Raw genomic sequence first — 23,778 nt, forward strand, 5'->3', positions numbered from 1 at the left:
TTACAATGTCATAGTACTAGGTGATAAGAGGTCAGGGGCATATAGTCCTATTCCTAACTCTGCTATGTTCTTATCACATAACACTCACCCTCCAGGTCTTCATCTCCTTCCTGATTAAAGCTCAGGTTTTTTAAATTCATGGCCATATAGGTTTTTTTTTAAAAAGAGAAAAAAAAAAATCTAAAACGTCCAACAAACGAGCAAAAACCAGCAATGTCTCAGAGGTGGTGATTACAGTACAGGATACCTGTTCTATATCAGTTCACTTAACTCAATTAACTGTGCTGCCATCATTTTAGGACGGGGATATGATCACCCAGCTGGGGAGGCCAGAAAGGCAAAATCCTGGAAAGCTAGTAGCAATCTCGGGGTGCCAGAGAAGAAAATTTTGGCAGCTGCAGACCCGTGCCTGTTGTTCAGCAGGGTCACCACTGCACAGAGCAGCAGCCAGCCTGCAAAGGGTATTCCTGAGAGTGCTATGAAGGTCAGGCAGTATAAGAGAGCTATGAAGGATCGTGAACTGTATGAAACAGGCAGGCAAGTTGAACTTCTCCTCACCTCTGAGCCTTGAGTGACCAAATCCTGCCCTCTGCTCCTCTCTGTTCACCTCTGCTATCTGCAACGGGAATTGCACAGAAGATATCTGAGCCTTCACTTTGCATTTGCTTGTGGCTGGTGGGTTCACTGAACTGAAGCTCAGGGTTTCCCCCAAGCCCATGACTCAACCCTACTCCCCCCTAAATGCTCAGAAACTCAGTTTCTCCAAGGAGCCAGGGAGGCCAAGGGAGGTGTTAGAAAAACTAGTTATGTCTGCGGTGTGTTTCCTTGCTGCTGGAAGGTCTCCAAAGACATTTCAGGTGCTGATGAGACCTTCCAGCACATCCATTTAGAGTCTGCAGTTTCCTTTCCTTCCTGCATTATTTACCGTACAATCCCAAGCTGCTTAAAGAATCGTTGCAAGCTATTTTCTGAATCACCCTTTTCTCTCTGTGCTGTTTCATGTAATAATCTCTCCAAAATCTATTTTGGGAGCAGTGTTTTGCAGCAGAGGGTTGTTTTGTTTGTTTCTCCAACTGTTCTGTTGCAGACCTAGAAAGTTGGTTCGTTATTGTAAAGTTGATGACAAGGACAGGGTTACAGATCCTGTGTCCTGACAGTCTCGCCTTGCTCAACTGTCCTCTCTGGAGTAGGGACGTGGCTCAGAATGACAAGTGCAAGGCTATGCCCATTAATTTGTTGTTGCAGAGTTCCTCCTGATGATCAGAGCTGCAGGCAAGGGTTTGTTTTCAGCCTTGCTTGGGGATGGCAGGTCATATTGATTTCTTAGAGCAAGGTCCCTGATAGAAGTTTTGATTCCTGAATTATTCTCATACTATGCAGAACATCTTGGCAGTCTGACTATTAAAGGAAAAGAGTGTGGACTTTGCCAGCAGCTGTGTTAGAGAACGGGAAAAAAAATAAAAATAAAACGGGGTATATTTTCAGCTGACCAAATTTGAAAGTGCTTTTTTCAGAAACACCCAGAAATCCTGAGTCTTTATACCTCAGACCTCATCCTGGAACCAAAGACACATTTTGCATCAGAGAGACTACACTTAATTTGCTACCTGAACTCAAAGTTCTTCAACCACCCAACATTCATATTAGCTTATTACTTCAAATTTAGCTGCCCTGCTCTTACCCCGAGAGCATCTGACTGGGAAGCAATTGCACATCCACGCCATACGTTCAAAGCTGGAGTGCTTCGCTTGCTTCAGCAGTTTTTGGCAAAGTTCAGTGCAGTTCTCAGCTTTGAAGCATAATTGCCCAACTTACAGCAGTGACTCTGGTCTCCAAAGGCCAAAAGGAGAAAGAGAAAGGAGGGAGGTGGGAGGACAGCTGAGAATAGCATATTTCAGATGTGGGATACAATTATTTCTTTCTTGGAGGCCTATTTCTGAATACTGCCGGAGAACTGGACAGCTAAAACAAGAAAGCAAATATAAAATGAAAGATCACATTAGAAAGCACACACACCCAGACACCATGGCAAGCAAGAGCTGGGGGACCTGTGTAATCAGAGCTATAATGATTCCATAATTTCACATCCAAACATAATTAGTTGAGGTACGTTCTTTGACAGCTAGAGATTTGCAAAATTAGGGTCAAGCAGGTTCATTTTTTTAATTGCTCTCATTTCCCCCCTCTGTGTTGTTTCTTGTCACTTTATAGCCTCCTCCCTGGGCCAAATTCATCCCTGGGGTAACCCCCTTTTAAAAAAACCTCCATGAATTTGATCCTTTGTACCTTGGAAGCATGGCAGCAAATAGCTTTCTGCCTGCGTGACTGGCATGTCACGTGTCTTGGCATATCTGAAGGACCGTGTGTTTGGCTTGCCAGCCATAAGAACCCAATTCCCTAGGGGGAAAAAAAAAAAAAAATCAGACTCTAGGCTGCTCCCTGCTTCATACATTATTGCTGGCAACTGCACCAACAGCAGATAGTAGGAAACCAGCCTGCTTAATTCCAGTGAGATTAGTGTCCGCAGTTTCAGATGGCAGCAGAATGTGCAAGGGGCGATTTAAATATGCAGCCAGGTTTCATTAACTAGTTTGATTCCACCTAACTGAACAAGCCAGGATGAAAAGCCTCTGTGTTCAGACATCCCATAAAATGGTCTCTCTCAAAGATGATGCTCCCTCAGTTTAGGCACATCAGACTTTTGAATTGTTTATACATTTGCTCACACAGTACTTACTTGATGACCCTCACTTATCTGAAGCAGAACTGTATCATCCACAGTCTATCAATAGACTTAAAGTTCCCGTGATTGCCCAAAACATGCATCACTCGCACTTACTCTATCCCTGGGAAGTGGATAACAGCAACTCCACTAAATAAAGCCCAGGTCTGTGCAGACGGCTCCCCAGTCAGAAATCACAGCCCAGGCTGGGGCTAGTGGAGCTAAATTAACTGGCCAGGAGCATAGTTTCAGTTTGCATGGAAACAGCAGAGAAGAACAAAGTTGACAGAGCCAGCACAGCACAAAATTAAAAAGCCCAAAGATGTGTCCGGCCACATGTTGCATGGCTGGCACTGTTTGTATGTGCCTCCCTAGGCACTCTGCACTGCAAATACAGCGGCTGGAAATTAATGTGGGCATAAATAGTGCACACACATACAGGTACAAATTTTGTGTGCCCTTCACCACAACACAAGCCCCTGCATTAATTTCATAACTGGGCAGCAGGCAGAAGTACCAAGTGATAGAAACTCTGCATAAACACACCCACATGCAGCAAACATTTCTATGGGTGCTACTTAGACATATTTTATGAGGTTAGGAAGGTTTTTGTTTAGGAAAACCAGAAGACAGGAAATGTGGAGTTTTCTGGTAGATGCTCTGTGTCTTTTTTTGCACTCCAAATCCTTTCAGCAATTGATTGTGATATCTGAAGCCACAATAAAGCCTCAGGTAGTTTGTGATGAAGTGCATATAGGTCATATGAGGTGTGATGGGGGGAGCAGAGATTATATTTGTGCAGCACACAATGCTTTGGCATAAGTTATGTTAATATTTACATAATCTATAAATATGCTAATTTTATATGTGAATCTTTTGTCCTCCAAAATAGCAGAGTCCTTCACAACACATGAGAAACACAGCTACTTAAAGGATACAGCAACTCACACAAAACAGCAAACTGAAATTTGTGGCCAGGTCACCAGGACACAAGTTTTACTCTTCAAAAAGATGTAATGGCCTGTAATGTCAACGCTGATTGCCATTTCATATCATCATTCATAAAACGCCCTTTATTCAAAGAACAGACACATGAAAGGAGGATCAGTGGCAATGAACCTACGGAAATTTCAATGCTACCATTAGATGTCTTGATTTTGAAGCTGTCACGTAAAACCAGAAAACACATGAGTATCATATGGAAGATTTGCTCAGAGGACCTGAGGAAAAGGCATTCAGTATCCAGGCCCAGTGCTCAAGTTTGGAGTGGCTATGTACAATCCATCCCTTCTCCAACCCATGACCTTTCAGTACTGCCCGGGAACGCTGAGTGCCACGTGTCCCCCAGTCCCTGTGATGGCAAACCCAGCAGCTCCAGAGCTCCCATGTCCTGCCACACATGCATGTACACAAAAGCCAGAGCAACTGTGGGACATTTATATCCTGCCGTTGCTGAAGGGCCACTTCTTCAAGCTGTTGCTTTAGTTAGATTAACAGAAGCACCCTGCACTGGTTCATCTGTAGAAGACCTTCCTCAAGCCATAAGGACTGAAGATCCCTCAAATATTGTTGGCTTTAATGCAAGCTTCAATTCACCAAAAAATCATGGCACAGCCACTTTCACCCAGAGTCATTCCACCCTGAACTGCCCCACACACCCACTCTACATGCTTTTGGGCACCCAGTACTGCTTTTGAAGGCTGATACAGAATGTAATGACATGGTTCTGAATCAAGATCAAAGTATAGGTGTTTCCTCAATCCAACAACAAGGTTTTAGAGGCTGAATCCCATCTACTACCCTAGGAACCTACAGCCAGCATTGCCAGCCCTTTTTGTAGGCTGGCGAGGGAGGTCACTATCTGTTCCATTAACAGAGGTGAGGAGCCATCCACTGATATCCCATTTTAGAGGGCAGCAAGATAAACTCCATTAAAATGGAATCTAGGATGCCAGGGGACAAGCCGAAAAGACATTATACAGTCTGGCAGCAAAGGCAACAGAGTTCCAAAAAAATAAATCACGTTAAAGCATATGCAGCCCTGGCGAGGACACCTGAAGTTTGCACATATGGCTGCTCCACTGGGACAGGCCTGTCTGCTGCGGGCGTGCAAATCAAAGCGTTTGCATCTCATTACCCAGGCTGGGAGACATCAGTCAGGGCTGGGATGAGTGGCTGAGGTTCCCCCAATGCTGTAATGGCGTGACAGTTTGGCAGCATCAGCAGTCAGATTGGCCTTTATCCTTCACAGATGTTGCTGTGCTAAGGATGAGGAGGTGTTTATTTTACAGGATGATGGTGTCTTGGTCTATGGCACACAGCCAAACAGCCCAAGGTCAGCTCTCCATATATTGTAGGGTTTCTTTGGCATCCCTCTCAAGCAGCTACGGCATTCTTGGCTGCAGCACTGGTAAAGCAGGAGGGGAAGTGGGGAGCATCCCCACGAGGGGAATCCTCCACGTCTGCAATGCCCAGGGTTTGCACAGCCCAAGGCAGTGACACTGGAGCTCCTTGGAGCTTACATGTCCAGATGGCAGCTGTGGATCCGATGCTTTAGGTGCAATAAAAGAGAAAATGTCATGTTAAAATTCTCACCTCTCCTCTCCTCATAACACCATTCATCTCCACCGATGCCATTTCAGGTGCAACTAGATTGGGGGGTGTGCACCGAAGTCCACCTGGGGAAGCCTTGGAAAAGAATATTTCCAATCCACTAAAGAGACTCTTCTGTCCATGTGTGCTACAAAGCCATAATAATGTTTCCTTAACGAGGGCCAAATCTTGTGTCTCTTGTATCTGTGTCAATATGGAGTAACTGCACTGAAGTTGGGTTCCTAATAGTATTAATTTCTAGAACTGTCAACTTGCTATTTGAAAACTTTCTAAGTGTTCAGAATTAACAGCTCTCATTATTTCCAGTGGTGTAAATGAAATCAGAATCTGGCTTAATTTTAATACAGAGAACAGAGGAGGATCAAAAAGAGCTTGGCACATCCCTGCCTTCATGGAAAAGCTCTGACTATAAGGTTTCCTATTTCTAGTTTTGGGGAAATTTTGAAAGGATACTGCTGCAAGTGACGGCTTTCCATTTGCATTGCACTTTCTTACACACAGCCCACAGAACCCAGTATTCCCTAAACAGTACACGTGGAGCTCCTGAACGCTGCAATACAGAGGTTCCTCTTTGCTCATTTTAAACACTGCATTAAGCAGCATTCCCCAACATCTGCTACTGCCCATTTTGCACTAACTTTTCATAAAATCAGCTCTCAGACTCTTAAGTTTCTGTCTCAGTCTGTGATGACCTGATACAGTGACCACTAAGGACACATACCTAGAATCCTCACCTTGAAAGCCATGCTGAGTTCATTGCATTTTAACAATGGGAAATATAAATACTGCAGGAAGTACTGAAGCAAACAGCACCTTATTACTCCAGAGAGGCAAGCATTAGGGAAGAATAGTTTAAAATGCAAATTGGCTTTATATACCTTTGAAGTGGAATATCCTCACCTTCAAATCCACACACACCCCCCCCAAGCTTTAGTGGGGATTGATAGTCCTATGTGCCAAGATAGATTGAACACTATTTTTAATCACATCTTACAACCACACTGTCCCAAATGCTTTGCATGACAAAGCAACCAAGGGAGCAAAATGAGAGAAAACTGTGATGCAGATCCACAACACCAGGAATAGATTTGTGCTTCGGATCCAAAGCCCTCATATGAAAGAGTGATCTCAAAAGGCAGAGGCAAGGAAGAAAGAAAAAGCTGTAAGAGATGGGGCTGGAGCAGAGCTGGAGAGCTGACAAGGTGGAGAGAAACAAGAAGGGAACGTTTTGTAAAATGGATTAAGCTGTAGGAGCGAAAACATTAGAGGGAAAGGCCCGGGGCAGAGGGAGGGCACTCAAGGACACTGAAGCAGAACTTGCAGGCGCTTGAAGCTTGCACTGAACTTTCTGTTCCCGGCTGCCTGTTTTGGAGTGTATTCTGGGGATGCCTCCTCTTGGGAGCTCGCCTGCTGGAAGAAGGTTATGAAGCCGCAGCTCAGCAATGCTTATGTTGTACCATGACAGCGGCGCATAGGCATGCTGTGACGCAGCATCTTTATATGGCGCTGAAAAGTCGTGCTGGGTTAAAGGGATGGGATTTGCAGGTTTTACAACTCCAGGGACCCTTCGTGGCCCACAACGGTAGCCACTCAGAGCATGTGAAATTCAGCTGTTTCCTTCTGCAGAGGATTGGAGCACTTTCCTCAGGTCTATTCCACGTGTTGCTCAATTCTACCCCACTCTGCAAACTCCCTTGAGCTGGGATTTGAATCTGCTCTGTACTCAATAAATCTCAGCCAAAAAAGCAGCCTCATATGGTTTGCCCAAATCTCTTCAGGGATCCCAGAGGTCATTACAAAAGTTGGTAAATATTAACAAACTCTCTTTCAAGACAGTATGTACAGTCAGCGTGTTGGACCTGGGAATTTTCTTCTTCTCCAACATACAAGGTGAGGGGCTGTGTTTGGCAAGTCGATGCTGGGATGTGGCAGGAGACCCCAGGGGCAAGCTGGAGTGCATGCTCATTAACACAGCCCACCAGGAGCAAGGGCTGCTGAACGGCTCTCCAGCTATTTGCAGCACAGCGTGCTCGACTTTCCGTTTCTGCATAACCCCGCATGCCAGAAGCAGCTGGGCAGTGTCTTGAGTTCAGGGTCATGAAGGGGGAGAGAGGTGGTTGTGCTGAGCTGCAAGAGGGAGCACTAGCAGAGGGGGAAGGCAAGACAGGAGCCAACCATGCGAGTCACACACTTGGCGCAGGAATGCCAACAGGTCCATCCTGTGCAGCATGCAAACGTGTTGCTTTCTGGTGGAGTGAGAGATCCCCATGTGTGCCTCTGACTGAATATTCAACGTATAGATACAGGATGTGTTTTCATTCTGGGGACGGGCTACAGTAGGGTATAGATAGGCTGGAGGAGAGAGGAGGTGGAGCAGGTGCATGGTAGAAGCAGAACAAGTCCAGGTTACCTTGTGGTCCTGCAGACTTCCCCAAGCCATTGAATCAGGGCTGCAGTCTGGGACTGACCTAAAAATTTGCACTGGAGGCCTATAAGGTCCAGCCACACATAAATAATAGAAATGCAAGTGGTTTGCCTCCCATCAACCCCAGCAAGAAGGCAACAAACCCAGTTAATCAGATTCAGTAACATTTTAACCCAGGTAGTCTCTAACACCAAGCATCTGGCATAGGAATCAGGACCCGTGTGTATTTGCCACCTTCACCAGAGCAGCACAGGGAAAGCTCCTGTTTGCAACTACAGTGCTCCCCTCCAAGGGCTCTGCCTTTTGCCTCGTGCTCCCAAATGCCATGGGAGCCATCAAGGGTGGTGAGCCAGGGGAAATCCAGGCTCAGCACTACTTGCAGCTCTCTTCTGTGTGCTGGGGGCCTGTCCTCCATGCAGGAGTTTCTTGCTGTGGCCCACACTGGTTTCATTTTCCAGAAAGGAACTAAAAGCTAGCAGCTTATTTCTTGGGAAAGGGCAAGGGGTGCCTCTTCAGTCAGTCAGCAGTGACCTGAGCTCCAGAGGATGGAAAGGAGGTGGCTGACACTTCTGTACTGCTCATCACCTTATTAGAAGCAAATTGGCATTAACCTCACCCGTATGTAGGATGGACACAGATGCCAGGTCACAGAAAGCACGAGGGCTATTTACAGTATAAATTGCAGAGTATCTCAGTCCTGCAGGATACACAAATGGCTGCCGCTCCCACCCAGGTACAAACCGTAAATCCTGCAGAAGGGGTTCTGCCTCTTCTCCTCCCGCACCACATGTAATCCATCATCAAACCCTGCTCCTTTGACTCACTAAACTTACTTTCCCAAAATGATAAATCTGCCTCTAAGTAAATGCAATTTAGAAAGTTTCGGCCTTAGGAGAAGGGTTTTGAGAGCACTGTGCTCCTATAAGCAATCTATACTGAATCCTAACTAGAATATCTCATGGGCACACTCACGGTAATTATTATATAGGAAGTAGTTTAATATGAGATAAAGTTCCTGTATCCTTTGTACTTCACAGACAAAGCATGAGGCGAGGCAAGGCAAGGAAACAGAGGAGCTTTATAATTGTCTCACGTCCACACACACGACTGCTACTGATGCTCAGTTCTTAAACAGCACAACACAAACCCTAAGTCAGAATTCCCTGTACACCCAATTCTTCCATTAACTTCTCTATGCGAGGAATGTGGGATTGGACACTATCACGCAGGGCCAAGCCAGTATCCTTGCCATGGTCTCTGCTTACTGGGAACCCCTTGAAAGGCTCAAACTGAAATCTGTTACTGTAATGAAGCAGATACTGTTGTTCACAAAAACTAAGCTGCACAGACTGCTTTGTTTTTGTAGGGTTGCTAGGGAGCACTGGTTACTATTATTGATTTTTTTTTTAAGGCCTCTGAACTACTTATCAAAACAAGTTATTCCATGCGCACCAGAAGTAATGAAGCCTGGTTCCCTACAGCTTTGTGTCCTTTGTCCCTGAACTTTTTTTTCCTAGTGCAATGTCCCCTCCCTCTCCCAAAAGCCAGGATCTCCCTCCCACATCTCCCTTCTGCTTGGCAGAGCAAGAGGGAGCAGAAGTGATAGCTGGGTCACAACTATAAACTTGTTTATTGGCTGGCTGGGAGCTACAAACAGTGGCTGATTGCTAAATTCTGCCTATTTTGTTCTCGCTGGGGGACTAATTTTGGACTTTCTCTACTATCCAGTCATCAGTTTTCATAAAATTTGTAGGAACTTCATTCTCTCTGTGATTTGATGAGTCTAGCTGCAATCTGGCCAAAAGCTTTTTCTGAGGGGAAAAGCGAGCAGTGGATAGCCAGGCAGTGGGGCTGCACAATCTGGAAGTCAGGCTGAAAGCACATACAGTAAGGAACTACCTAGATTTTGCAACCAGATACACAGGGGGGGAAAAAAAATCTCATTAAGTCCCAGATACTCTGTATCACATGTGTAGCTGTGTCTGATAATGATTCTTCTGACACAGACTACTTAATGAACACACCTAGGACCTGGCAAGTGTGACTGTCAGAACACTGATGTGATGAATATTCACAGGTCAGGATGTTGCAATTTAAATGATATAGATACCATGAAAATGCCAGGGTCCAGAGTGCAAAAGCAAAAGGAAGGGGTCTGAGAAACACAAGCCTTGAAGCTGGCTGCTTGTTAACGGCAGCTTTGCACCTCTTCTACAAGACAGGAGAGTTAAGTAGCCTTCACTCTCTCAAGTTTTCCCTTTAAAAGGACCTTTTGGGGAAAATTTCTCACGGTTGCTAACAAACATTCAGCTGCACCAGCACTAGCAACACAAGGAGAGCATAGGCATGATGCACCTGTGAGTGTACTGTAATCGCGTGTGCATGTGTGTGCCTGCTAACAAGTATTTTTGAGCAAAGGATAGCACACGTGGGTGCACAGACACAGAGATGCAGGCAACAAGGCCAGTGTGCCTGACCTACTCATCTGGTCACCTTTGCTACAGAGCATGTGATTAAATGTGGAAACAAGCATACTCAGGAGAAAGCAGGCCTATGCAAATGCACATCACAAAATCACAGAATCACAGAGTGGTTGAGGTTGGCAGGGACCTCTGGAGGTCATCTGGTCCAAGCCTCTGCTCAAGCAGGTCCACCCACCACCAACTGCCCAAGATCATACCCAGACAGCTTTTCAGTATCTCCAAGGATGAAGAATCTACAAACTCTCTGGGCAACCTGCTCCAATGCTTGGTCACCCCCACAGCAGTGTTTCCTGATGCTCAGACAGACCCTCTCATGTTTCAGCGCGTGCCTGTTCCCTCTTGTCCTGCCACTGGGCACTACTGAAAAGAGCCTGGCTCTGTCTCCTTTACACACTCCCTTCAGGTATTTGTACATATTGATGAGATCCCCTCTGAGCTTTCTCGCCTCCACACTAGACAGTCCCAGCTCTCAACTTCTTCTCATCAGAGAGATGCTCCAGTCCCTTAATCATCATTAGTGGCCCTTCGCTAGACTCTCTCCAGTAGCTTCACATCTCTCTTGTTCTGGGGAGCCCAGAACTGAACACGATACTCCCGACATGCTTATGAGCACAAATCCAGAGTGCTTTAGGAACTGTCAAGGGAGACAGTACCAACAGCAGAGTGGCAGACATTTGATTTTGTGAATACCTTCTTTCTAAACCTGGACACTTTCTTCTCTTTGTGTTCTTGTTCTGATGTGACTCTAGGATGAACAGCCTCTGGGGAGGAGGAATTTGGTGACAGGGAAAAGGAACCAGGACCTAGAAATGCACTGACCTACGGAGCATGGCTGTGCAGCATTCCCAGGCTCTCAAGACAGGGCTTCAGGCAAGCAAGGACAAAGCAGCAGCTATTAGATCAGTATCTCAAAGATGTCTTCAAACATTACTCATCATCAACAACTAGAAGAGTTTCATCTCGTGTGAACAGCTCACTCCCCAGAGTCCCACCACATCCAACAAGATTATATTTATATTGACAAAGGCTTTTTATTGACTCTTTTCTCTCAAATAATTGATAAGCTCTTGCTGCTGTCCCACTTTGATCAGCCTCAGCCCCAGTTGTGCCCAAGGTCTGGTCTAGTTCCAGCCCATCTCATTATCTAAAGCACCAGAAGCAAGTGGTGTTTACAGGACTTGCTAGCAGAAACTGGATTTCTGCACAAAGAATACAAATCTGAAGGCCACACTGGGAAACATAACTTATTCATAACAAACACTATTCGGTTGTATCCGATCATGTCTCTCTTTGCTGTCTTATTCCTATCCATTTCTTTTTCCTTCTTCCTTCTCATCCCTTCTCGCCTTCCTCAGTGTATTTTCCTCTCTAGAGGACAAAGTCAGCATCCATTGAAGTCAGGGAGGAAACTTCCACAGGCTTCAGTGGTCTTTGAAACCTTTCAAACCTTCTGACTTCTCCTCCCCGGGCAGCAAATCACCTCAGTTAGTTTCACCATGTCCAAGTATGGGGAGAGCATTAAACCAGTGAACAAACTGAAGGGCATGAGAGATTATCTAGGCCAATTTCTCTCATCCAGTTCAGACCTTTTTTTCCCAGGACTAAAAAAGTGAGGACTGTGCTATACCAGGATCGATTCAGGGAGGTTTCAGGAAACCACAGATGAAACACCTTTGAAGGCTGAGCTTGTTCTTTTTGACCAACTTGACGGAGAGGGTGGTCTATTCCGACTGTAATTTTTTTTAATGTCAACTTCCAACCCACCCACCCCCCAAAAAAGGAAGATGACAGTGAAAGGAACAGTGGTAGACACTCACACCAGTGTCACTTGGAATCCTGAGCTCCACCATGACACCTCCAGTCCTTCATCACACTACCTGAAAGATGCAATTTCCAGCCTAGACTAGTCCACCAGAAGCTTTGTCACTTGTCCAGCTTTAGCTAATTTCTATGAACACCTGGAATGTGAAGTTCAGATTCAACATCTGCTTTGTATGCTTTTTCATTCTCTGCCTTATTTTCTTTTAATCCTTTTTGCTCACTTGTACAACTTCTACAGCTCTGCTCTCCCCCTCCGTATCCCTTTCCATTCCTCATGGGAGAGGTAAGACTGTGTCCCACCAAACTAAGTGGACCTTGGAGAATTTGCACATGCCTGAGGATAGCAGAAGTTACTAGAAATATTTAGCTATACACATTGAGGTACCACATCTCCACAATGGCATCTTCCTCCCTGCTGCTGTGAGCATGGTTGGCCAACACAGGGACCTTCGTCCTCAGCAGCCCCTTTAGAGGAAGCTCCTAATTTCAGAGTTTGCATAGCAGGTCCCCCGCAGCCCTCCCCACTTCATATACACTCGCCAGAGCAGTGTGTGCCAGCACACACCCCATCGTCTCCAAGCACAGCTAAGACCCAAACCCTGAAATTTGCTTTGCAGTTGCTTCTAGGATTTGTCAAGCTTTCCATTCAGTCATGCTCAGCTCAAAATTAGGCTCCATGCTAAGCACTGTGGGAAGCTGCAATGGAACAAAATGGAGTACAAGGTTGTCGGACTTATTTTTCACTCCTTACATTAACTAATTAGCTTTCTTCCTCATTAAAGTCCCTTCAAGCATATCAATTACCCAGGTCTGATGGCAGGGACGGTACAATAGCCCTCAGTGCAATCAGATGAGTTGGAATTCAGCACAGCAGACCAACAGGGCAGAGGATTGGGTTACCCGTGTGTCAGCAAAAGGGCATTATTCTCCTGACCTCCCTTTTGCAACAAGAGCTGAATGGTGGTTAGAAGAGGGGAGAGGAAATGCCAGGAAAATAGCACAATAAGCATCTTCCTGGGAGCTGCAAGGGGAAACCAGTACTGTGACAAAAGACAAGAAATATTTAAATGTTGGTCTAAAATTAGGACAGCCTAAAACTTGGCCTCTGTTGTCTTTTGTTTCTATCTAATGGGAGTAGCCTTGCAATTTCTGTCTTGGTTAAAACAATTCTCTCATTTCCCTCTAGGAAAATGGAGGGAATGGTGAAGACAAGGGATCCGTCTTAGCAGTGCCTCCCCTCTCAGAAGCTCGTGGCCCAGCACTCACCCACAACAAACATGCTTAGCCCAGCAGCTCAACAGCAGCAGATTTCCACAGGTGAATTTTGGGTCAGTCTCAGTTTTTCCAAGCCAATTTGCCCAACGTTTGTTACAGTAATATCATATTTGTGAATTGCTGCTATTGCCTCTATTAACTGGGTTCTTTGCATTGTCTTGTACCTGAGCTGTACGTTCCCCATCTGCCAGAGACTATTACAGCTATGCTTACCTCAAATGCAAATGATTTCTTGAGCACCAACAAAAAAAGGTAACAGCGCTGACATTGTATCTGTTAATCTTAAACCACTACATTCAGTTGGTTACATGGATGAAGATGCATTGCTCAGTGCAGCTGAATACTTAAAAGCACTGAGACAATAAGAATGCATTAAACTTTTATCTCCAGTGCTACAGCTACAATAAGCAATCAAAGAAATTGCCACTCTCCCAGGGCTCTGGATTGCCTAAAGGAAACTAACTTTTGTCTCTGTGTGTGTGTGTATGAAGAAAGATGGATAAAAGGATCTCAAATACCAGCTGCAGTGTGTTTGGCTACTTTGCGTTAGTCAGATGATGAGCGCTGAGCACTGCACAAAGCTCAGAAGGCGGCAATTTTATGCAGTCATATATAAGGAGGAAGAAATAAGATATTTTTCACTCCAAGGATTTCATGATCAAGCCCAGCTTTTTTTTTTTTAAATGTAAAATTTGTAGGAGACAATTACCAACCTGATATTCCTTTCCAAGCCATGCTGTGAAAAAAACCTTTACACAAGTCTTTCTTTCCCTCGACACAACATTTGGGGGTCTGTATGTCACTGCACGACAGGTGTAACTCACCTTTCCATGAGTGGTAGCAATAGCAGGACTATCACATCACATTATAGTTTCTAAAACTAGAACAAATGAATTTAAAAGCTCTTATAAAAATTATACATGTTCCTTTTTAATTTATTCTCTGGCCATTTAATGATGTAGAAATTTCATTTCTCATGAAATATCCACAAACTGGCCACTTTCCTCATTAAATATGCATGAATTATAGGATTCCTTATGCTCTTGAGAAAATAAACCACTTTAATCTGAGAAAATGCTCAGTTTTATAATATCAGAATGCTTTCTTCTCCTTTTTTTGACTCAGAACCAGGGCAGTTTCAGAAAAGGAGGTGCTTGGTATGTTCCAACCTTTTAATGTGAAGGGAAACACTGTTTAAAAAAAACAAAAAGCTGATAGAGATAATTCCAAAACAAATCGTTGCTTTCCAAATGTTGTCTTCTTATTTATTTTTGCTACATTCCTTCAACACACGCAATTCTGTTGTAAGAAATCATAGTATTTAAATAACTTTCTGTTTTCAAGTCACTTTGTTGGGTTCACATTTCTCTGTGTATGTTTTCTCTGTACTGCAGATAAAACTGTGTGAGTATCAATGAGGTATTTGCTACAAGAACTATAACACCATTTTCTCAATTTGATTAATATAGCTCTAGGAAAAAAAAATTCCCCCATCACCCCATGTGCACAATTGTCTCATTTACAATAGCGCCTTTCATCAAAGAATCTGCAAGAGCTTTACCAAGAAGCAGTGTTATGTGTACTTTACAGAGTATTAAAAATAACCTTTTCTAGAAGGCCTTGATGTGAAATAACTTTTTTTTTTTTAATATCCAGTAAGAAGCATTTTTATTTCAGACTTTAAAATTGGGAAGTTACTGCAAGTTACAGACTTAAGATTCATCAGGGGGCTTTGGACAATTTTAAAACTAACCCCAAAGCATATCACCTGGGCAGCCAGACACTGATGTGCCTAAAAAGCAAACATGTTGGAAAGTCTCCTCTGCGAGTTCCCTTAGGCTCCACAATGAGTAAATGCAGTATGGATGGCCTCTCAAATCCCAGATCAGTGCACAACCGAGTGTGTCATGGACATGCTCTCCAGACACAATGTTCAGGGCATCACAGCCAACCAGCCTTCATGTCAGATGGAGTTTTTCATACAAAGAATGAGCATTTGGGCAGCCAGAAGCTCTGCAGCGCAGACGGTTTTTAGTTTAGAGCTTTAAGCATTTCTAACTCTGTCAGTATCTCCCTCAGTTTGGGATTTCTGTAGCAACTTGGGCTGTTACACACACCTTTTCTTTGCATTCTTTCATTGTTTTCAAGTTCCAGAAAGATATCAAACTAATGTCCTCTCACCCCATCCCCAAAATATCAAGGGGATATTTTAAAGTTAGAGGCAGAAAAACATTTCCCTTTGCAAATGGAACAGCCATGTGAAAAAGGAGTGCCTCTCCTTCTCATAATGGGAAGGGACGAGGAGGACAGGACACACAAGCCTAAAATGAAAGCCTCAGGAAGATTTCATAAAGAAATGTGGTTTTGTTCCTTGAGAATAAGCAGCATCTTCCTGAGCCCCATCGTTTTGATTCACTGTTTCATGTGTAAATAATTTACTAGGCTAAAAGGTCAAGAGCTGCAGGTCCTTAGAGAAGGGAAGAAAACTGCAAGCTGTAAATAAAGGACAAGTAACTTATGTGGAGCATAAAACGCGTTATGAGGCTATGCGTAGATATACATATGCACATATCCACAAAAAGACAGGCTAAAGCAGAGCTCCAGAACCAGCATACGGAGGCAGAAATAACCTCTACTCCATGTTTGCTCCCCCTTGAACTTGAAAGCAGGAAGTACAGTGAATATGAACTTCTGGGATAGAAATTACACTTTTAAATTAGATCCATGATGCCCAGATGTACTGCTGATGGATGCATGAAACAGAGGGGCAAAAGAACTTAATTTTTTTTTTTCATCTTTTCATCCTCTAATGTCAAGGTAACTGCTCCTCTACTCCTGGATATAACAGAGTCAAGTCCTTGCCTCTCTCCAGAAGGTAAGTGAACAGCTGGTTTCCTTTCTGACACCAGCATATTTCCAATCAGCTGTCAGGCAGCATTAGGTCCCTAAATGCTTACAGTATGTCATGCTTTCCTCCTGCTCAGAAACTCTAAATACGGGGCTTCATTGCCGAGTTTGAAGTAGGATAGGGCAAGGAGAAGAAAAGGGTCAAACCTTGTTCAAGTTCAAAACTATAGAGAATTCCAGAGAAGAAATTCTGGAAAGACGATGCAGTAGAAACAAGCAAGGGACCACTGACTATCCAGTATGTTATCCTGACACAGATACTAAAATGGAAAGATCAGAAATAAGCAGCACTTTATACCACACACATCACTCCTCATAGTGTTTTTTATAGCAGTACTGCCCTCAATAGTAAAATCTGCGGTATGGAAAGTGAGATACTTGTCAGACTTAGGCAAGAAAGGTAAATACTGCACTTTGATAAATGTGATTTTGTCCAGCAGTTTACACAGATAGCCTAGGTTTTTTGGGTTTACTCCCATCTCTAACACTACATTCCAGAGCAATCACAAGCAATTCATTTTACCACCAAAAAGCCTGTATTTCCCTGCATAGTGGGGCAGTTACTGAATTCATCAGCTTAATTGGCATTTTTTTATAAACATTTATAAAACATGTGAAAACCTCAAATGAAAGACTATTATTCCAACGTTTTATATTACACAGATACACTACAAGGTTTCATTTGATGATCTAGTATGGAAAATTACCGCCTTCCACATATATGGCAATAATATTTATATTATTTTTCCCACATGCTTTTAGTCTTTCATAATAATGGAAACAATGATATAAGAATGAACAACTGACATTTCTGTTTGAGGACACAGCATGCATCTCCTGAAAAGTTCTGCAGCAGCTCTGCTTTACAAATATATTTTCCTTAGGTAATTAAAGATACAGTATTTTGAGTTGCAAGTTGTTTCAGTTACAGGACAGAAACCACCAAAAAGATATAGAATAAAACACCATTCTGGAGATGGGCATGTTGTACACAAATTCTGTCTTCCTAAGTCTCTATATACCTGCTGTTATAACACTCTGATACTTCTGAAGTTATATTATGCATACGCATGCTCACACACATATATATATATTTACATATAAAATAAGCCAATATATAAATTGCAATATAGTGTTTTGTGCCAACAATATTTATAATCCTAGAGGGCCCAGTCTTGCAAGCAATGCATAAAAACTGAAGCTCAAGAGTAAATCTATTGTACTGGAATAGTTAACCATTAGCACATTTGCAGGGTTGGGGCCTTAATTGGAGTTGAGGCTGATTCAGAAAGTGTCATATATACAGCATATGTTCCATGGATAATATGTTGCCCAGCACAAATGGCAAACATGCAGGGAATACACACTTTCTTCCAGAGCTCTGGATCCTCTGAAAGGTTGGCAGGCTGGGTGCATGGTGCACATTCTTCAGGAGAGAATTATGGGCTGGGGAACATTCCTCCGACTTCTCAACTCTTTCAATAATTTGCCACCTGTGTAGCCAAGCTGTTCGTTCTGTAAATCTACGGGATCTAAAAACTCTGGCACTTCCTCTGGCTGCCAAAGAAAGCTCACCGCAGCACTGACCCCGATCCATCCAAACACACGGCGAATACTGCATTAACTAGTTCAAAGTTTGATGCAAAGATTAAACAGCAAGCTTGGAACTGGTGACACCAAATGGACCAAGCCCTCACACACGCGTTTTCTCTACTTCAGAGGTTTCTTCACTGCTCTCTAGTTACCACCACAGTGCAGAGGACTAGGGTTATATTCCTGGACACAACTCCATCGTACCATGTGAAAGGAACGGAATCTGAGCTTCTGCAAAATGATACAACCCTACAAAAAGTAGGCAAACTTGGCCCAAATCCAACAGGCATTGCTTGTATGCTCCTAACAGAGAAGAGCAAATTTAGCCTCATTGACACTGCTGACGGATTCACCTTGGTTTATAGTCAGTTTGTACTAAATTACACGTTATAGTTCTCATACACAGACGTATCAGGGCAATATCTAGGTTGCAAACACACCAGGGAAAAAGCTCACCTGCTAATAACAGCAAACCAGATTTGGGTCTGTACTGCTGAAGGTCCCAGCACAGGGAGAAAGGGAGGCAGCTTCTACAGCTCCTACCCAGGAGCAGCTGTTTTTCACATTGCACAAGCTACAGCTGCCTTGATATCAACTCTAGCTTCAGAAGCATTTTACAGGGACACAGAATTGCTGGAGCAGAAGCGTGCCCCATTCACAGTCATCTCCACCTCCTGTAACCCCATTTCCATCCCAGAAAGCCTTTCCTACAGAGGAAATAGAAGGAGGTGGTGAAGAAACCTAGCAGTGATGTTACTTTCCCTGCCAAAAAATACACATCTGTCAGATGCCCATTTTGAGCGTGCTAGGCTGGGTAACAAAATCCAAAGCGCAACTCCAGTAAGGCCCTGAAATGGTTTCCCTTTATGTTTTGATAGCATGGCAAGATTCCTAGGGGGATTCTCCTACATTAATATTAGAAAAGCAATCTTTAAAATTCATTCTACCCTTTTTTATTTATAAATAGGTTGGATTTACAGAGGGGAAATTCCATTCAGAGAAGGGAATGCCTGCATACCTACTGAGCTTTGTCTAATCTTCTCTTGGGGTTAACCTGGACTTTCTTTCACACTACCCTGATTCCTCATTTCAGAAGAGGACATTTGCCTCTCTTTCTCCGCCCCAAATCCTTCCCAGCACCAAGCTCTGCAGAACTAGGAATGAGGGACATCTTGGAGCACCAAGAGTTCAAGTCTCCATTCATTGTCTTTAGATGGACATATGAGCTGTTATGCTGGGAGCATTATCTGCAATTTCAGAACCATCCCAGGCAGCCTCTGCTCCCAGACACCACTCTCAAATTACTGATACAGCTTGTAATTTACTATTGCAGTTTTTTCCCAAACACATCGAGCTCCTTACTCTATTCCCAAACCCAAAACACACAGGCATTGCAAAATCATAGTCCCTGTTCAATGCTCTGTGGCCTAGGCTGTTACTAGAACACTACAATTTTTCAGTTAAAATGGCCAGAGTTCAATCGTTTTATTGCTAGCAATCTGAATGTGTGTGCACGTGCGTGTGTGAGAGGCAGTGGGAGTGTGTGAATATGTAGGTTCACCCTCCGCCTCTGCAACTGTCCCCGTGGTAATTCCATCTGCGTTTCAGCACACACAGTGCCTGGCCACAGTCACCTATTCCAGGTTTCTCTGTCTAATCATTGGCAAGGGCAAAGCTGTTAGAAACTAGACTCAGTAACTGGCTTCTAAGTTTGTGGCCAGAGGTTGTCAGGACAAGGAAGAGAAAACTGCCAACTATGTCTCCTCCTTACAGTCTGTGTCTTTTAACAATGATACAGGAGCTGGAAAACCTCGAGAGAGGAAAATGAACCTTCCTCTCTTCCCAGCCACAGTGATTGCCCCCACCCCAAATCCTCACAATCAGGGGCTGGTATCTCAAATTGTTCTGTAGAGAAAAGCTACACACATTGTCTAAGGCAGAAATTCTGTCAAACATGCAAAAGCCAACAATGCTCTATGAAACAGGGTTTACAATATACTCTGGCTTTTTCTGCATTTCTAGCAGCTGACTTGTTCCTGAGACTGGAGATGGGCAGATTATACCAGGCCAGGTATCAGGCAAAAGCATGAACAAAGGTAGAAAGCTGGTCTCCACTGCCGAGGAAGGGAACAAACTCACATCTCCACAGAGTGATAACACAGAATACAGGATACACCCCTCAATGGTAATTGCATTTCTACAGACTTAATGAAAATCAGAAGTCGAGTGGACAGGGACCCAAATGAGAGTTATCGCTGAGGAAAATGCAGGCAGGACTCCACTGCTATGTATTCTGCACAGCAAGCACCAGACTGCCAGCTACACCATCCCTTGCAAGATGGAAGGATCATACAGGAACTGCACAATGGTGCAGTTTCTAGTGATAGCTTTAAGGAGCAGAAAGGACTCAAGCAGCCACGAAACCAGACTTCATTCACACCGCTTTTATGGAACAACCTGTTTTTTTCAGCCAATTGCAATGTCATGAACTCTTTGTAGGCAGCTGTAGCAGAGGGTAACTTTTTCCCTGTGATATCAGAATTTCCGTGGAAAGAGGTGCTGGTTTACAGCTCTTGCGATAGTGGTGACAGGAGTGGGAGTGGAGAATGGGGGCTAAGAAAGGAGGAAACCTGAAAGGCAGTGGTGACAAACATGGACAAAAAAAAGGACTGAGCTCTGGCTCTGATCATCTGTGACAGAAAGTGTGACTCTGGAAGGATGGTCCTTTACAAACTGAAATTATGATTAAGTATCCCCATCTCCTTTGTCAACGAAAGGAATGGGTTTCAAGGGAATTGTAATGTAGGAAAGTAAGACTAAAAATCATTGCTTGAATTGTCATTTTGATCCAAATAACTTTCTAAGTAATTTTTTTTTTCTATTTATTTCTCCTGAAATAAACTTCCTCCCTAAGGTTCACAAGTTTGCTTCCCCCACAGCCTAAGCATTTATCCCATCATGATAACTGCACCTTCAAAAGCAGCAGCAAACAGGTAAGATTTCTCCCTTCCTGAGTCTCCTACTGACCTGAACTGTGTGAACTGCCTAAAGCTTTCCTTGAGGGCATGGATATAGGGAGAGTTCACAGATCTCATAAGTTTTGTACTAGAGATCTGATGCAAGGAGAGGTCCACAGATCTCCTCCCTGGGGGATAGGCTTCTTTATCTAACACACCACAATTTAATATGCTTGCCTGTGTGCTATGATGTTGGGCAAAAATACCTGGAGAGATTAAATTAAATACTATGTTCTTCTCGTGCCCAAGCTACAGATCTCAAAACTATGAAACACTGCTTGACCTAGGTCACACGGCCAGCCAACTTGTAAGCGGAACCTATGAATCCTCGTGAATACCAGGTTTACCCCTTCCCCCATGCCCTAAAAGACCGATTGCATGCCCCTTTGTGCCATGCTGAGAAACAGAGCACTGCACCCACCTACAGATAAAGGAAGAGGCCTAACATAGGGACTGGGGCAGTGCTTCACTAGTAATGGCAGCATCAGCACTGCTCTCCCATCTCAGAACCACCAAGGCAGTTCCAGACAAGCTGCCATGGCTGGGGATGGTAACAGCATTTACCTGAAGCAAGAAGCTGCTCAGACTGCTGCAGCTGGGAGGCATCCTGGGTACGAGAGGTTTGCACTAAGGCTTTACCTCTCCTGCACCGTGGATGCTCGAAGTCTCTGAGTAATTTGTTAATTGGGAGGAATTCTCACTTGTGGCAGTCCCCAGTAAATCCTGGGCTGGATTCTCCTGAATGCAACTCACTGTTGAGAGGCTGGTTTTGCCTTTGAGGTTGCTCACTCCCAGCCCTTCAGCCCTGCAGGTGGAAGGAGCCCTTTTCGGGGAAGCTCGTACAAAAAATAACCACCTTCTCCTTAGCTCTTTCTGCTGCTGCTGCCTAAGAGGCTGCGATTTACACGGGCAGGGAGAGACCGTCCCTCCGGCTTCTGCTGTTCGTTCCCTAATGACGATGAATTACGTCCCTGCCTGGCGGGGTGACGGCGGAGGAGAGGCCGGGCTGTGCCGGTGCGGCTGCCGCAGGCCGCTGGCTGCCCTCTGCTGGGGCTGCCGCTCCGATTCCCTTCCCTTCCTTTCCCTTCCGTTCCTTTCCCACCGGGGAAACCGGGCCCGGGCTGCCGGGCCCGGCCCCTGCCCGCAGCCACCTGCTTGAATCCCCCCGGGGTCCCCTGTCCGCGGGAGGAGTCAGGGCCGTGTCCCCTAAAAAATACAGAACGAGGAGCTGCAGGCTCATGCCAGACTTTTGTCCCATAAAACAATGTTTGCATGCTGGTTGGAGAAGTCCCCGGCGAGTCCTGTCGATGCTGCTGTAGGTACCGCATCAGCACAGGGCTCGAACGAACAGTAAGTAACACATCCCCGTGGACCTCACTGGGGCAGGGCGTTAGGGCAGTTAGATTCGTGCATTCCTACCCGGGGTTATCTTCACGTGAAAGGACAGCGCCTGCACCAGCGCGATGCCAGCAAACTCCATGCTGTTGTGAGCTGGTCACAAGTGGTGGGGAGAAAGGGCCGCTGGCAGCTGTCAGGCAGGAATGTGATTCCACGGATACTTCTGAGTGCCTGGACGAGTCGTGGCGGCGGTTTATACCAGACTTTGAGATAACCAACACGGACTAGTGACAGTGACAAGGCATCCAGCCGGAGGGACAGCTTTTCCACTCCAGCAGGAGAGCCCTCGCATGTCTCTGCAGAACACGACAGTTGCACAGGATGCTTTTGTCAGTGTAAAGCTCAGGCTCTGTACACACTACCATTTTCCCCTCTTCCCTCCTCAAAGCTGCCAGATGGAAAGGGACAGCTTACGCCGCTTCTTAGAGCTGCTGAATTTTAATCAGGTAGAGGAGGACAATGTGTTGCACACAAAACATTGCAATCTTTTTGCTCGTTCAAGCAGTATACAAAAAGAAAGGTGAGGATGCACCTGTACAGTGCATCTTTGTGGAGGATTGGAGTATTACATTCACCCACGGCTTGTCCTCCTGCATTAGGATGGGAATATCCTAATGAGATCCATTCCTCTTTACAAAGTGACTGAGGCAGAAATAAAACTAATGCATAGAATTTATACCCTGTAGCTGGCAGATGTAATCAGAACAATGAACAATAAACGACACTGACAGTCTAAGCATGCACAACCGAGAAAACACCTTTAACAGAGGCCCCCTTGCTCATCCACTCTGCAGGGACCGGTATTAGGGTAGGCCTTTGGCGTTACCCTTCCTTTGCTAGTGGTGTAACGAATGACACTCAGGTCCCGGTGGAAATCCAGGATGATCTCACGCAAATCGATATTTTTTCTGAATTCACACGAGCGCTGTCCTCACTACACCACTGAAAAACGCACCGAAGTCGGAACTGGGCAGAAATCCTTTGGGGAGCCCAAGAGCCTCCCTGGGACAGGGATCGCAGACCGTCGAGCCGCACATCCAGAGGGGCCTGCGTGATGCTGAGGTAAACCCGGGGCCCTCTGCCCCAAACACAGCACCCACGGAGCAGAGGCCTAACTCCGCTCCGGGTGGACTCTGGGAGCAGAGGTCTGTGTGCGCAGCGTCCTGTGACCGACCTGGCGGGCCTACAGCGGCACCACCACCAAACTGCCCGCCGGCGCAGCCCCCTCCCCACACAGGCCGCTGGTGCAGGTGGCGGGGCGAGGCCGGCACGGTCCCCCCAGGCGAACTACAGTTCCCAAGATGCATCGCAAGAGCAAGGCGCCCGCCCCTTCGCTGCCTTGTGGGGACGCCGTCGCGGCTCACCCTGGGAGTTGTAGTTCTCCCGTGCCGATCGGCGGCCCGCGGCCTATAACGGGCCGTCCCGTGGAGGACTCCCCTCCCCGTGATGCAACGCGCCACGGTTACGCAGAACGCGGCGCGCCGCCGGCGACGGTCGCGGTGCCGGGGGCCGCGGGCGAGCGGG

At 45.3% G+C, this 23,778-nt stretch overlaps 1 protein-coding gene across 1 annotated transcript in view; it reads left to right on the forward strand.

Moving 5' to 3' along the window:
* The first annotated feature begins 23,555 nt into the window (after positions 1-23,555).
* The window catches only part of BOD1 (biorientation of chromosomes in cell division 1), a 6,053-nt gene continuing 5,830 nt past the window's right edge, over positions 23,556-23,778 (forward strand). The window contains exon 1 of the mRNA XM_010579236.1: positions 23,556-23,778. This exon is cut by the window's right edge and continues 158 nt beyond it. Coding sequence (XP_010577538.1) covers positions 23,556-23,778 — 223 coding nt within the window.

The sequence above is a fragment of the Haliaeetus leucocephalus genome, unplaced genomic scaffold, assembly GCF_000737465.1.
Source record: "Haliaeetus leucocephalus isolate CR32 unplaced genomic scaffold, Haliaeetus_leucocephalus-4.0 Scaffold656, whole genome shotgun sequence".
Classification (NCBI taxonomy): Eukaryota; Metazoa; Chordata; class Aves; order Accipitriformes; family Accipitridae; genus Haliaeetus; species Haliaeetus leucocephalus.